Source organism: Trachinotus anak, unplaced genomic scaffold (assembly GCF_046630095.1).
Source record: "Trachinotus anak isolate AG129_WGS33_773 ecotype Australia unplaced genomic scaffold, CSIRO_AGI_Tana_v1 ptg000005l, whole genome shotgun sequence".
Classification (NCBI taxonomy): Eukaryota; Metazoa; Chordata; class Actinopteri; order Carangiformes; family Carangidae; genus Trachinotus; species Trachinotus anak.
This window is the reverse complement of record NW_027273856.1, coordinates 377,205-392,999: the sequence shown is the minus strand read 5'-3', so window position 1 is coordinate 392,999 and position 15,795 is coordinate 377,205. Positions and strand designations below refer to the sequence as shown.

The following is a 15,795-nucleotide window of genomic DNA, read 5'->3' as shown; positions in this document are numbered from 1 at the left end:
CATGGAGCTGATAATGCTGTTATAAACTTTTATGAGCGGATCTTTTTTTTGTTGTTGTTTTGTTTTGTTTTGGTCTTATGTGCATATGATCATTGCATTACCTGTACCTTTAACCATCACTGAAACTCAACACTTCCTTTATGTCATGTTTCAAATTAAAAGCCTGGTACAAATCAGAGGAGTTATGTCTTTTGAGGAGCTGGGAGGCTTTTAATCTGAAACACCAGTGCAGGAAATGTTAAGATTCATGGATGGTAACTTTCCATTTACAGTGATTGACAGAATAAGTAAATGGAAACAACTGGCAGTAATTATTTAAAAAAAAAAATGCTGTTATGTGGAAAATAAATGTCACTGAATTTAGCAAGGCAACGGCTAAAGTTTTGAGTTAGCTTTAACAACACTGACAGCAAATTAAAACAGCAGGAGATCACAAAACAGGAAAAGTTCTTGCTCAAATACAATCAAATATATATAGAAATAGAGGTATTTCTCTAATATTAGTCTGTTTCAGATGAAGGCCTGCCTGTATTTCCAGCTAAGACAGGCTGTTTCTGCCGGGGAATTTTTTCAGTAGTAAGATGAAACCTAAGACATAAGACAGGAAGCACGAAGGTAATCCCTGAGTAACTCACATATAGTACACAGACACAACAGCCTTCTTACTGGAGAGAGACGGTTTCATGAAATTTTAAAGAAGAAAGTTGCAGAGATTCTGAAAGGAGACCGGAGATTTGGCTCGCAGGTTAAATAAAACAGACAAAAGAAAGGGAGAAATGATGCAACAGCTTCACCTGTACCAAGAGACGTCCAGCCAAATAGAGGAGGACAGCCAGAACAAGATATCCCACCTCGTTTGTGTTGTGTCCCCCCCCCCCCTCACTATTTTGAGATCAGCCTTCAACGTCAGTGAGAGAAAACAAGTGAGAGGAACCAACTGGTGAGCAGGAAGGGAGGAGTGGGGGGGGGGGCTGAGTGCACACGAGCCAGAAGGGGAAGAGAGGGAGATCAGCCTCAGCCAGAATCAATTTCCCAGACCCAGAGTTCATTTCATCAATCAGCACACAGATAGAAGCACACACACCACGGGGTTGGCTTGGACCAGTGCCAAGCGAACACTAATGTCCACCTCTCCCTTCCTTCCTTCTGCATCGGTATAAATGGCCTGTGCACTGCAGCTTTTCACACCCAGTCATCATCCTCGTTTCAAGTGGAACATTCCAGCAGTGAGTCCGGTTGACGATTAGCGTTTCCCCATGTACCAGGAATTGGAATACAGCTTTTTTTTTTTTTTTTTTTTTTTTTTTTTTTCCCAGCACAGGAAAATAAAGTCAGAGTGTGCAGCAGTGGATTGACAGATGGAGTGGCAGTGTGCTAATAGGAGTAAAATAGCAGCAAAACACCATCACATCTCTACAACGCAACTGCAGCGGGTATGATGATGTTAGTGGTGTGCCGCTTGGGTGCACCCCCACCCCTGCTTCACTCCGCTCCTGTGCGCTTTCCCTCTGAGGCTGGGAAATGATGCTGTTCTCACAATGATCTCGTGAAGTTTTTGTTGAATGAGGCCAACGTTTTCAAACTGTAATTAGCCTGCTCCGGGAGAAACGAGATTCTCCACATGGGAACAGATTACATAGAGGAAGCGCAAGCACATACAGGTGTTGAAATAGCATCATGGCAAGAAAAGGCATGGAGGTCGGTTGGTGTATAAATACATGATCAAGCTTTGAAAAAGCTTTTGTCATTATTTAGTTATGACCTTAAACCTCCCGCCCTACCTATTACCATCACCATCATAGCTTAAAGGACTAGTTTGACATTTTGGCTGCCTCCGAAAAGTCACTGTGCCCATTTTTTTGTATTGATGAAACAAACAAGATAAAATTAATAAGCTTTAAAGGTGCTGGTAGGTGGAATTTGTTAATTTTGCACAGAATCAGACAAGCTGCTCCAAACTGTTTCCAAGCAAACTGTCTGCTGGCTGCAGCTTCAAATTTACCATATGGACATGGGAGTGGTATCAGTCTCCTATAACTCTCAACAAGAAAGCGAATTTTCCAGTTGAAGAGTACAGGCACAATAGTTTGAACTCCAATTTGGAGCTAAACTTAAACACTGAGTGTTTTTGGACATGTGTGTTGCCACTTGGATCAAACTAAACCCATCCATTAACCTTTGAGGCGCCATTAAATGCCTTTGAGATCTTCTCTTTGTATGCCTTGATGTCTTTTTCCATTGAATGGAGGTTTGCGATTCAACACAGGGAGGGATTGCGGGTTTAAAAGTAGGGGCTGCAGAGTGGACATTAGTCTTCACAATTTGCTGCTGTCACATTCTACATGTACAAAGAAGAACAGGAGGGTTGTGTTTTTTCTTTTGTACTGACTGACAGCCAATGCTTCCTTTGACGGCACAAGTGATTTTGAGAATGTTGTCGCGCAAATAACACAGCTTATAAGTTTAGAGACAAACATCTATTTGCAGCTTGTGTATGGTGGGAGCAGTTGGGTGGACCAATTCAAAATCTATGATGACATTTTATTGGATAGAGTTTTTACATCCGCCCCTGGGTGCATCTGTCAGAAAAATATTCTGATACCTAAAGGGAAAATGAAGTGGAGGCTTTGATATGAAAAAACATGAATGTGTATTTTTTTTTCGACATGTATTTGGCATCAGGGCCAGAAAATACAGACATTTAAAGATATTAAAAAATCACCACAAAAAGTCCCATAGAAAAAATATGAAGGACATGACGTCCTCAATGAAAGCTGTAGCGCTGTTTGTCACACACAGATAGCTGAACAAAACACTCAGGGACGCGAGGTAATAACACTGAAGACATTTTTCATTCGATATGACCTTTAACTGAGGCTATTTTACTTGTCTAAATTGTTGATAACACACGGTGAACTATTTTGCAGAGCAAAGACAAAAAATAAAAAAATATTAAAAAACGGTTCAGTTCCTTGTACAGAATTGTGATGGAGTGTAATTGTCCCTGCACCAGGATCAGATTTGCCGCAGATTTTCCTTTCATACGATTTGATCGTCTCTTATTCAGCCTTCAGAAACGGTTTGGGCGACAAAATTGTGCTTCACTCTGGTGATTATAAACACTAGAAAGAGACAGTTTTTACATTACATAGTATGTGCTGCGCCTGTAACAACTCAAGCACAGTGTGAGCCAACACCCTTCCAACATGGAGCCAATACTCTACAGGCTTTATGTCGTAATTTCATTCTCTGGTTGGAATGAGGCATTGCTATATGTATATTAATAACAGTAATGAATAATTAGCATCAAAATGATTTGGTAATCTACTGCCTGTCCAAATGATGCACCGTCAGTTTGATTGCTCTTCTTAGGTTGATTTCATAGATGCCGGAAGATGCCGTATGAAAACAGATCTTCATTCTAGTATTCATTTTGAGCCGCCCAACCCAGCCTCGTGGACCTGGCTTTTCTGTGCATCTCGTCAGCATGTGAAAAAGTAAGACAGCCTCTTCCCAGGAAGTCCTTCAAACCTTTCCCTAAAGAACCATTATTTCATTTTTTTTTTTTCCCTTTAAAAAGTGCTGCAGGGAAAAAAAAAAAAAAATTCTTGCAGTTGTGAACAAAGAGAAAAAAAAATGTCAGTGCCTGAAGAAAAAGAGCTCCTTAATTGAGAGTGAATCAACCTCTGCCTCTAGCTGAATGTCAAAAGGTGCGAATGGAGATTGGTTGCAGATAATGAATAATTACATCAAAGTTGGTAGAGTGCCCATGCATATGTGTGTGGGTGCAACATGCAGCTGCTTTTGCTGTGTGTATGGTTTGTGTATGTGTGTGCGAGTTTGTATAGGTCTCTGTGTACAAGCAGGTGCCGAGGTGTGTTTTCACTCTTGCGTCAGTCTCGCGGATTGTGTGTGTGTGTGTGTGTGTGTGTGTGTATGTGTGGTGTGCGTGTGTACGTGGTTGTGTCTGGATGTGGGCGGCCAAATGTGTGCTGGGTATGTTTTGAATGAGGAAAAGCCAGCTGGTGCTATTTGAAATTCTCAGCCAGCGCCGGTGAATTGAATACAATGAGTCCTCCATCTCCTCTTGCTATCACAGTGATTCGAAAACAAACATACAACTTAACGTTATAAGGTAATTGTGGGGGTACATTGCACTTATTCTTTGTGACTTCTTGTTTTAATTTGATCAAGAATTCATTTGATAGACTCAAGCATGAGAGTTCTCTTGTTGCCTTTGGCTTTATCCTCATGCTGTTTTGGAGTCACACTAAAACTCTTACTCCCTTTCATAATCCGTTGATCAAAAGGGGGATCTGGGCGAAGTTCAGAGAGAAGTTCTGTGGCACGACACCCCCTGTTTTTACATACATCATAGCCTCCAGCTTCAGGATGTCACGAGTGTGTAAAGTGGCTTTTGAAGAAGTGCAAAGGAAGTATTAAAATTTGAACGCATTTTTTTCAATCATATGTGTGATTTTCTCAACATTACTATTATTAGCAGAGCAGGAAATTTCTTATAATCATGTGTTTGACCACCTACTGGCTTAGAAATAGTTTTTTCTAAGGGCAGTCAGGCTCATTTTGCTCCTCAGAGCAGTGGCACTGGGAATGAATCGCTTTGCTTGACCAATTAGTATTCCATTCATAAATCTTGCCATTGGCATTTGTAAATCTTTAATGGCTCTTAATTTTTCATCTTGTCTTGAGATTGTTCTTGTTTCTTCCTTGCTTACTAGCTTTTGCATTGTTGCAGGGAGATTAAAGGAGGCATAATAGTTGTTCAATGCCATTAATATGCAGGAAAGATTTCGGCTGACTGGCTGCTGATAGCTACTACAACAAGTACCTTGCAAATCCATTGGTATGTCTAAGTGTTGTGGTATTTTTTTGTAGTGCCTTTGTGTATTGGGATTGTCTGCATGGAAGAACATTTATCACAGCAATTAAAGACTGCAGCCTCAGGTCATGTAAGAAGTGGCCTCTAGTCGTGTAAGCATTGGCTCTGATTCATTTACATGATTAATTCTTCCTGTAGATAAAAGGAAACGGCAACAAAAGCAAGCTAACAGCATATCCCGAGTCGTTGTTGGTTCAGGTGTTGCTGCCACGACTCGATGATCCATGTCCAAAAGCATAACTTTTAAATGAATTGGAAAAAGGGTCATGAAATTGCTCAGTTGAAAGCAGATTATAGAATTTTCTGTTCAAATGAAAAAGAGAGTGGGGGGAAAAAAAGTCTTCATCGTTCTTCCTGGCACAATCCCACATGATTGTGTGATTTTTGTCTTGTTTTTTTTTTGTTTTTTTTAAGTCCTGAACTCTCTTTCATCCTCCTTCACTCAAACCATTTACCAAATCACCATGCAAACAAAAGCAGTCCCAGACCGGCTTAGCTTCTTTTCACTAAATCAATGATTTGGACTCCCCTCAGGCCATGGTGGAGACGGTCAACAATTTGCTGCAACCGCAGGCCCAGGCAGCATGGAGGGAGCTGAGCACAGGCGAGCAGCTGAGGGCCGCCACCATGCTGCTGGACACGGTGGAGCAAGGGGCCTTCGTCCTCGCCGACAACCTGCTGAAGACCGACATAGTGCAGGAGAACACTGACAACATCCGTGAGTATACGTTAAGATTCTTTAACGTGTGAATCTTTACAAGTTAATGCTGCCTAAGCAGGGAACACACTCGATGCGTGGTGTGTGCGTCGCTGCCACTGCCAGCTCTGCTTGTGTCTGTAGAGTTTGCAGGATACTTGAATGTTGGATTTCTCTTCATTTGAATTAATTTCAGATTTATTTTCGACAGAAAATGTCTCTAAAATACAAGTGTACACATGCAGCTGCTAAAATGGTTAAAAATAAATATATTATGACATAGAAACTGTAGTGAAAGGTGTCAGTATTGTGTATTATTGCTGGTGTGATGTCAAAATGTGACAGTAGCTCTTTTCTCTTTCTATTTTTGCTGCAAGAAGTGTGTCTAATGAAAAATAGGCAAGACTCCAAACCTCTAGATCACGTGACGCAGCGTCTCGGACAGTGTGTCCGTTCTAACCCGTTAACATGGCCACTGAAATGAAAAACTAAGATGTTCCACAGCTGCCACGCTCATGCCGCGCATCCAACATGTTCCCGGCCTGACTGTAAAGGACCCAGCTTTTACTGGGTTTACTATGTAAATCTGTACATACGTTCCTTGCTGTATGGAATTCATTGGATCTGTCTTATTTAAGTTAACAAGCTGTAAGACATAACTTCTTGGCTATAAGTGGAGATGTACATGTAGCACACAGTGTTGGTCCTTCAGGATGACTGGTGCTGTGAACAGATACAAAAGACATAAGATGTCTTTGTCTTTGTTCTTCTGCAGTCAGTCCAGCCAATATCCGATGCACTTAATAAGATCAATAAGTTCAGGGCTGATTCCTATGTAATGGGCCGTATCGGTGGATCCATACTTTACTGTAAATATATGCAAAAATAAAGGTTTTTTTTTTTATAACATGGGAAAAGTATCTACATTTCTGTTTTATTTGTCAGGGATAAAAACTGAATGAAAGAAATTAGATTTGGTTAAAGAATTAACCATCTACAACTACATCTCATCTACAAAAATAGCTTCATTTCTCCTCAAGCTGCTGGGAAACAGATTATTAGCTCAGCTGTATGACTCATTTTAGTCAGTTATGGTATTTAGAGAATGAGAAGCTAAATTTAAAGAGCCAAATGTTTGGTGTGGTCTTTGTAATGTTTTCTGTTGGTGTCTTTCTGGTGTGCGCAGTGTTTCATCCTTTGCTGGTCCTGACCATTGTATCAGGGTTATAAAGTTCACCGTGCTATTGATCCAGGGTGCTGTCATATTGACAGCAGAGCACTCGAGGCCGTGGAACAAGTGTGAAGGTCACTGGATTAATGCTTTCTCCCTCACAGGAGGTTACGTTTAGCAGGGCTGCTTATGGCTGATGGCAGTTAGCTGTAAATTGACAATTATCTCAAATGATTGTGTTTATATTCATGTCAATTATTAGCTGGAATTAACCACTAGTCGTGCAGATCAGGGATCAGTGCTCATTATTCAGTGTATAAAAACCAAGTGAGCACAGATAATGGAACTTCTGTCACCACTGTTTTCCCTAGTGGGGCTTTCGAAAACTGGATACATCAGTTGTTGAAAAGGAGAATTTATTAAATCTGCATTGAGAATCATTTACAAAGCACAATTTAAAATGGAATAAAATAACTTTTTCTGCAGACGGTGGCCACTGGGGCAAAGGGAATTAAGAAAAAATAATGTTATGATGTATCACCCTCTTCTCTGAACATGTTTTTTTTCAAGTTCCTGCTGCCATGGAAACCTAAAAATATAGGTCTACTGACTTAAAAGGAAGCAAGCGTAAGGAGAATTAATAAAATGGATTTTATTGTATCTGGCACACAATTCATCTGGGTATTAAGGAGATTCTGGGCTCGTTTGGAGAGGGGAATGAGACGATGCCTGCACAACTTTATAGCGCACAGTGGTAGCCTGGTTAATTATGTGCTGGTGACATGTTTACTAGGCCTTATCTCTCTGTTTGCTCGGCTTATTTTTTTTCCAGCCAGTTGGCTCCTGCAATCCCTCATGCCACGCAGGGTAGTTAAATGAGGACAAGGAGGCCCATTTAAACATTGATAATCACTGCAGCAGCAAATTATTGATCTCTCACACTGAATTTCTAGTAAAGTGAGGGGTGTTATGTGTGCAGGTGTACTGTCGCTCACACACATTGTACCTGGTGACACGCTCTCAGCGTCGGAGTGAGCTGGTTCCCTCGCTTTAAAGTGAATCTTAAACAGTAAGAACGCCTTGTTCCAATTTTAGGCTTAAGCTGATAATGAGATCTATTTTCTTTGCTTTCAGAGAAAAAGGATATTTCCTCACCCATTGTGTCTGTGTTTGTGTTTACACGTCACAGCGCATGTGCTCGTCTCGGGCTTTGTCTGTACGAGAGGGTGCTTCACTCTCTGCATGATAATCTTATGAACAGATTTCTGCCGATTAGCATGTTATTTAAACCGGCTTTGAAGGTATAGCCTTCGGGTCCAACAACTACTATGGCATCAAAGAAATTCCCTAAAGCCCATCGTAAGCTCTTTTGCACAACCACACAGGGGAAAGAGAAAGAGAGAGGGAGATGAAAAATGCTTCCTTTATTCTAAAGGCAGGCTTGGAATCCAGGGAATGGTGAGCTATCTGGGGTATTGTTTTAGCTAAGTTGAATAGGAATGTATCACCAAAACCCCCTGGCCTTTGCAAAAGCACAAGAGAACATTAATACAAAGGGGTTTTTTTGTTTTTTTTTTTCTTGGGTGGGGAGGGGTGGGCGGGTTTACAAGAAAGTATGGGAAACCATGGTATGAAGACAGATACAAAGAAAGGATTTAATGTGGCCTCCTTTTCGTGGGCGCTAACCTTTATCAAAGTCAGAGGTGTCATAGTCCAGTGACACATCAGCTGCATGTCTTATCAGGCTTAATGAAGTTTCTATTTCTCGTGCTTGATGAAATTCTGTTTCAAGTTGAAAATTCTCGACTGCAGACTCATCTGCCAGGCCCTTCATGGTGTCACTATAGCAATGACTGCCATTAGCGTAGTGCCAGAAGAGCAGTGAATGCAGTGTCATCGACCATGAAATGTAGATTTGGACAAGTCACGGTCGGACAGATGAAAACGCTATTCTGAAACTGGTCATGACTTCACCTTTTGAGAGGAAAAATTACAAGTGAGTCGGTGACTCTGCATGTCATGGTTTCACGGTTAGATCTGGCAGTAATTAGTAACGAATCCAGCCTTGATAAACATGCAGGAATATGAAATCTTAATACCAAAAAATATAGCACATGTGTGGGGCTGGGGTGGCGGAAGGAGGCGCAGCAGAAAATAGTGCCGGCACACACAAGATCTGGATTAAAATAGTCATATTTTCTACACCTGTACAAATAAGAATGAACTTCAACTCGTCAGCCAGGAGCCGAACACTGATAATGAGTCAGTGACTTTGAAAGATGGTTGAAACACCTGGTGCCAGTGCGAGCTTCAGTTGTCTGTCTGAGCTAAAGCTATTCTCTACTGTTGTTTTATAAATTAACAAAGATGGCATTGTTGTACATCAACAACCTTGACTGCATTGCAGCATGTAGCAGGTTTTATACAATCTCTTTGACATATTTATGTGCAGAAGCTGTACAATAATAGTGCCATCTATTGCATAAACTTAAGCTCACCTCTTACTTTGGAGTGTGACATTTGTGCAACTTCTTTTCTTTATTTCTCCCAGGTACTTTAATGAATCGGTGGATTCATCCTGGTGCTTTGGGAGTTAATGTGACATTTAGGAATGCATAGACTCCACACAGGTCACTGGCACTTGAGATTAGAGCACACTCAGCTGCTTTATTAAACTGAGTTGTATGATACTGTACTCACTTTGATGGAATGAGCTTTTTATTTCAGCCAGGCTCCCATCAGCGGCTCATTTTCCGCTGCTGGATGACGCCAGTGTCTTTGAACCATAAATTAGGAGCTTGCTTCAGACACAACAGCTGTTGAGCTGCCGCAGAAGCGAGCTCGTCTTCCCTCGCTGGTCTTTATCTCCTCCTAGTATCTCTCTGCTCTTCATGAGAAAAAGATTCCTTGAAATGAAGGCATCTTTTTTACTTTTTTTTTTTTTCAAAGCATAAAGACAACCTTTGTTTTTACAGTTTAAGAAGAAACACTGTCACCTGAACACTTGATAATCACTTGATTAAGAAGCCTATAGTGAGACGCTCACCTCCCCCTGCATGCGGAGAGTTGAGCGGGAGGCAGTCCTTCAAAGCGGTGTGAATCAAGAAAGGATGTGTTGCATTTAGTGCTCATCGGAGATGCACTGATTAATAAAATGAGCTACTACAGGAGGATGGCTTTGTGAATCTGTGAAGTGGCTGGAGATGTGTTTGAAGTTTGCTGCTGTCTCAAGTAGCTCCCACAGAGGTCAGCAGCAAAGCATTCACGATTAGTGGTTTTATTGTTCATTTAGTTATACACTTTGATTTAGACATTTCTGCAGGCTGGGAGAATGTTCTTTGTCAGTGCTGGCATATTTTGACCACTTCAGACAATGTGAAAGCTTTGTTCATGTGAGGTGGGATGAAAGGCAGAGATACTTGCAGTGTCTATAACCTGTAAGAACTGACATCAGAAGTGAAATTAAAACTGCTGTAGCACATTTTCCCCATTGGATTGAATTATCAGGAATTACTTTTTCAGGTACCTGAGTGTTATTTAGCACCAAGTTGTGTGTATTGTAGATTTCAGAAAACTTGGATATTGTCAAGAATGGTACTTATTTATGATTAGTTATTCATTTGTATCTTCTCTTCTTACTCTCAGCAAGAAATAAGTGTATTTCCTAAAAACTTTCAGCTGTTCTGCCTCTGCAGTTGTGTATCATTTAAAAAAAAAAAAGATGACTAAATGTTTTCTCACTGTGGTTTGGTCTGTGTGTGTGCAGAACTGGAGGTAGCAAGGATGAGCACAGATGGGAATTTGCCTGATCTGAAGTTCCCCCAGACTGGAGGACAAGGCAACTCCATCCACCTCTCTGCTAACACGCTAAAGCAGCACGGACGAAATGGTGAGTAGCAGAAAAAGCCTTAAAATCTGCTTTTATTGGTCCCCTATTGTTGGTTTGAAGTGAATTCATGCCTTTTGCACAGCTTCACTCAGTGTGTTACTCAGGTTGGTGATAAAACAGAACTGTTACTCGACTATAATAGAAATCCTCTTGTATTTCTTGAAAAATGTCCTGCCTTACAAGATCCTCTGTAATTAATCAAAAATTCTTTTTGTTATTTTTTTTCTTTTCCACTTCTGGCTGTGGCGCTGAATGGGGCTGCAGTGGCTTTGCAGGAATTTCATTTCACATGCCTGTGAATAACTTTCAAATTGCTGCCCAAATCCTTTGTTGGGCTGCATATAAAGCACAGAGAGCGTTCTGCAGTCTTCAAACAAGGCCCTGGCTGTAGAATTAGTTACGTTCAAGTACTGCCTCTAAACTGTAAATGAGGCAGTTAGACACAGTACACAGCTATCTTCAGGAGCGATGCAGCCCCATTTTTAGACTTTATTATCAGCTCATGCAAATCAGAATCGACTCAAGCTGAGCCCGGTGCCTCTCCGCTGGATGACTAAGTCCATGTCCAGCCGAGCCCAGGCGGATCATTATAGCAGAATGGCGGATATTTGCCCGTCATCCAGCGCTATAGCACCCAAATTGTTTTCTTTTTCATCTGAGTGAATGATCTCAGTAACGGCAGGAGGGAACTTTCTTTCGTATCAGTGCTCAAAAATGAGACGGCAGGAGGGGAAAGAGATGTGTAGGAGAGAGACCGAGAGGAGGAAATTATTAACAAGAAAAATGTTCGCCTTTGTCAGTGCCAACAGAAGAGTGGTAACCATATTTTTTGAATAGTAAATTAAAATAACTGTTTGTTGATATAGGAAAGATTTTTTTTTTTCTTTTTTTCCTCCTGTTGAATGTTCCCAGCCTTGATATTGGTTTCTTTTTTGACAGTTTTACTGTATACACTTTCTGAGTCTTGTGCTAACAAGGCTTCAACTGAGGGATTGTTTCCAGTTTCCTTCTGTTGTTATTTCCAGTGTTTCTCTGGTGTGGCTAAAGTTCAGCGGTCCAATTTATAAGCCACATAAATAGCATAAAAACTGACTTCTTGCTTCTTGATAGACTACAGATGGAAGGGGGAAAAAACAAATGGACCATCATACACATTTTTGTCATGTTACTGCTGCACTGTATGGCCAAATGTGTGTGGACTCTGGGCACATACACTAACCACAACATTAAAACCAATTGCCTGTTTTAATGCCATGGCTGATTGGTGTACTTTTACTCTTGGGTTATTCCTATTGTAGGTTAAAAAAACAGAATAAGATCTTAATCCTACAACACACAGTTATGTTTTAGATAGCTTAGTTGCAAAGGCTTTTGTCAACATGACAATTGTGCATCTTAAATTGAGACCGGCAGGACACATTTCCCCAGCTGTGGCTGTCAGCTACCTCTGATTCTTCTAATGACCTGCAACATACACCAGACGCTGCTGACATCTTAATAACTACTATAATGTTATTAAGCAACTAAGCAGAGTGGGTCGAGCTCGAAATAGGTTCGAGGAAATGGTTATTGTTTATTGGATAATCAAACTTGAAGCTGATGTTGAACCAAAACCATTCCCTGTCATTGATATATTAATTTAGTGGTTCCCAATTCATGGCCCATTTGAAAATCTCAAAAAGGTTGATGGCCCACATCTGACCCTGTAACAGTACTGAAGTCAAATAACACATTTTCAGAACAGTTTTTATTTGAATGATAACAACCAAACAAACAGGGTTGAACTGAAAGCCGGGGAAGCTCAGTTTTTCCTTTTTATTTGACAGGGGGGAAGATCACTCGTCTATTCATCATCTGTTTCTTGACTCTCATCCTTTTTAATTCTTCCTGTTGCTAACCAGCTATCCGTTTTGGTATTCCAGTTTTTGCTATTGATGTAATCTTTCAGTGCACAGTCAGACTGAGATAGCAAACAAGTATACAATGTGGTCCAGCAGCAACAACATAAAAGTTCCTATCATTGTCACATTGTCAACATCATCACAATGATAGGTCTTAATATCCTATATACAATATACATTAATTAATTTTATTTTTTCAACCAAATTCGTACTGTTTTGCAAATTATTTGTTGGCCCACTTGCTATACAAGTGGCCCCAGCCCACAGGTTGAGGACTGTTGTTGCTGAAAAGGTATAGTTCTATACCTTGGGGCTGTGGTTGTCAAACTTTTTCACATCAAGGACCCCTAAACTGAGGCAAATAACTCCATGGACCCCTATTGGATAAGATTTTGTCCCAGGGTCCTCCATCTGATACGACTTTTGCCAGAAACTGTTTGAAATCCATGACCATAATAGTCATGCATTCTCTCAATGTGTTACTTATGGATGGACTTTTAGTGAAAGTAAATCATTCCCCTTTTCCCTGGGGATGTCCAGAAACCCTCTCAAGGACTCCTGGGAGTCCCTGGATCCCACTTTGAGAACCAGTGACATTAAAAAAAAACACCTCTATCTTGAAAATGTTAAGCAATCATCAACTTCAAAGGCAACAGGAAACAATGTTGGCTGTGGCAGCGGCAACTGTCTGACAGCTCCTTAAAATTATTCTGGAGGAACTTGACCCACCAATATCTTTGGGATGAGTTGGATCTCATCAGTGCCCAACCTTATTAATGTTCATGTGGCTGAAATTTCTGCAGCAGGGTTCTAAAATCTTGAAAACTGTTATTGCTGTGTATTAATTCCCATTGTTTTGAAATGCATTGCTGCAGTGTTTAAGTTTCCATACTTTTACCCATATAGTGTATGCTTTGCTCAAGTTGTCAAGTTGCTGAGTCTTTGCCCAACCGTGCTCTTGCAGGTGAGATTCGGATCGCATTTGTCCTGTACAAACACATTGGGGTCTACCTTTCTACGGAGAACGCCAGCATGAAGCTGGGCAGTGAAGCCATGGCTACCAATTACTCTGTCATTGTCAACTCACCAGTCATAACGGCTGCCATCAACAAGGACGCTAACAAAGTCTACCTCTCTGACCCAGTCATTTTTACCATCAGACACCTCCAGGTAATTTTCTGTCTGTCTGTGTATGTATCTCTAAGTGGAAATGTGTTTTGTTTTTACTTTGATGTTACTGCTTCTGTGTTTAATGTGCTTTCTGTCTCTTTCTCTTTTACTTCCACACAAAAACACACTTGCACACTTCCATTAAGATTTTCTCTGTCCCTGAGGCGCGACGAAAATGTACAAATCCCATCTCAAACCGAGAAAATTAAGTTAAAATGAGGAAGTTTTATTCAAAGAAAGGTGTGAAAAATTAAATTGTGGAAAACAAAATTGTTCACAAGGTGATGCCGGGGATGCATGTTGTCGTTTATTAGTTTGAACAAATACCGGCCTGATCTCCTGAACAAATATCAGTCTTATTGAGCCTCACTGGAGGCTGCTTAGTGGTAGTGGGAGTCGCGACTTCTCCCTCTTGACTCCATTATCTTCTCCACACTCTGCTACCCTCGAAATATCCCTGCTTTGTCTACGAACAGCACCTTCGGCGATTATCAGGGATGTTGAACAACCATAAGAGAATTGCAGCAGGTCTCATGTGTAGGAGGGACCTGGAAGGAGGCAACAACAGCAGAAAAACACAGAGCACAGATCTAGAGAGAGAGTAAAAGGACGATGGCTTATGGATGTCAAAATTAAATGGCTGGAAAATGTCAGGGGGCAATGTCAATGTAGTTATTGCTGTGACTCACCTGCCTTAAGTGTAATTTGTAATTTGGACTGTAGATTCAGTAATTTTACTGTTGGTCAAATGTTGGGGCAGTAGCACTTTTATACCCTTTTCTTACTCAGCTCAAGTAATTTCAATAAAACAGTGCCCTTTTGGAAAAGTGTGTTTTCTGCGCTGTAACTTCTTCCACTTACAACACAGGAGTGCACCGAGGGAGGTGCTAACACAATTGTCATTTCGTCACATTAAAGGGCCATAAACATCCAGACATTTACATATAGAGTACATTTTGTGTACACCCAGGGCTGTACAATTAATCATATAATAATCATAATTAGAATTTTGGCTTCTGCAATTAATTAAACTTGATTGGATGCAATATTGATGTTTTGTGTATAGCGCACTTGCTCTGGTGCGTTAGATCAAGAGCTCCCTACTCTCTGGTAAATCAGTGAACCAATCAGAGGTGTTGTTAAGTGAACGCTCTGATTAACTGGTCTCTGCTTCCCAAGCTCGGTTGTGGCTGCAGGCAAGAACACCTTCTTACTTTTTCTGGTGGGGATAAATCCTTTTTATTTTGTCGGAAACTACTGGTGTTTTATTGTTTTTTTTCTTACAAATCAAAGTCTGATAAAGAATAGTGATAATCATAACTGCCTAATTAGTCACAAGTGAAAGAGAAACAGTTGTTTTAGCCATAATAATGCAGCCTTAAGTAAAATGAACGTGATCACCATGCAGCCACTATATACTAAAGAAATTAGTATGTTTGAAGTACTATATATATATATATATATATATATATATATATTATTTGTGTGGCATCTTGAGTCAACTTGAACTTTCTCTTGAAAATGAACCTCAGTTATCTTGACTCTGTTACTGAGCAGGGGTTCCTATTTTTCAGGCTTCCCACAGTTAAGCCCCTCCTCTCTACCATGAGGTTTTGGATCACTGGTCTCCTGGGATGATGATGTGTCCTCTAGTTATTGTTTCGCTTCCTTGCCTCACCACTTAATGGCACCAATTACAGTCATTAATGGGACAGGGGGTCATCCTATCTCCTCGCTGTGGAATATTTTACACAGGGTTTGGGTGTGTGAAGGGTAAACTCAATCAGCGGCAAATTTACATTCACAGAGGATAAACCTTATTAGACTAATTACCCTAAAGCAAGTGTGAAACTATGAAAAACTATAGCTCCTCACAGTGTTTATAGTAAGAAAGCAGATACATTTAACCTTGGAAGTGGTGAGTCACTGAGGAGAGGTGCTTTTTCTTCTTTGTTTCCGAAGCTACAAGAGAAATTGGGCTCAAGAGGGAAAGGCTGTTGATGTATCTGTTTATCAGTAGTTATGTTTTGCTGTGCCTGTGTGTTACCCAACCTCAGTGGCGTGGAT

The 15,795-nt window shown here is 40.7% G+C and overlaps 1 protein-coding gene across 9 annotated transcripts in view; it reads left to right on the top strand.

The window, feature by feature from the left end:
* Positions 1-15,795, top strand: part of LOC139621274 (adhesion G protein-coupled receptor L3) — a 205,386-nt gene that overhangs the window by 150,586 nt on the left and 39,005 nt on the right. For all 9 annotated transcript variants that reach the window (XM_071477567.1, XM_071477568.1, XM_071477570.1 and 6 more), the window contains 3 exons: positions 5,435-5,618; positions 10,535-10,657; positions 13,523-13,728. In XM_071477567.1, the coding sequence (XP_071333668.1) occupies positions 5,435-5,618; positions 10,535-10,657; positions 13,523-13,728 (513 nt within the window). The remainder of the gene's footprint in view (positions 1-5,434; positions 5,619-10,534; positions 10,658-13,522; positions 13,729-15,795) is intronic.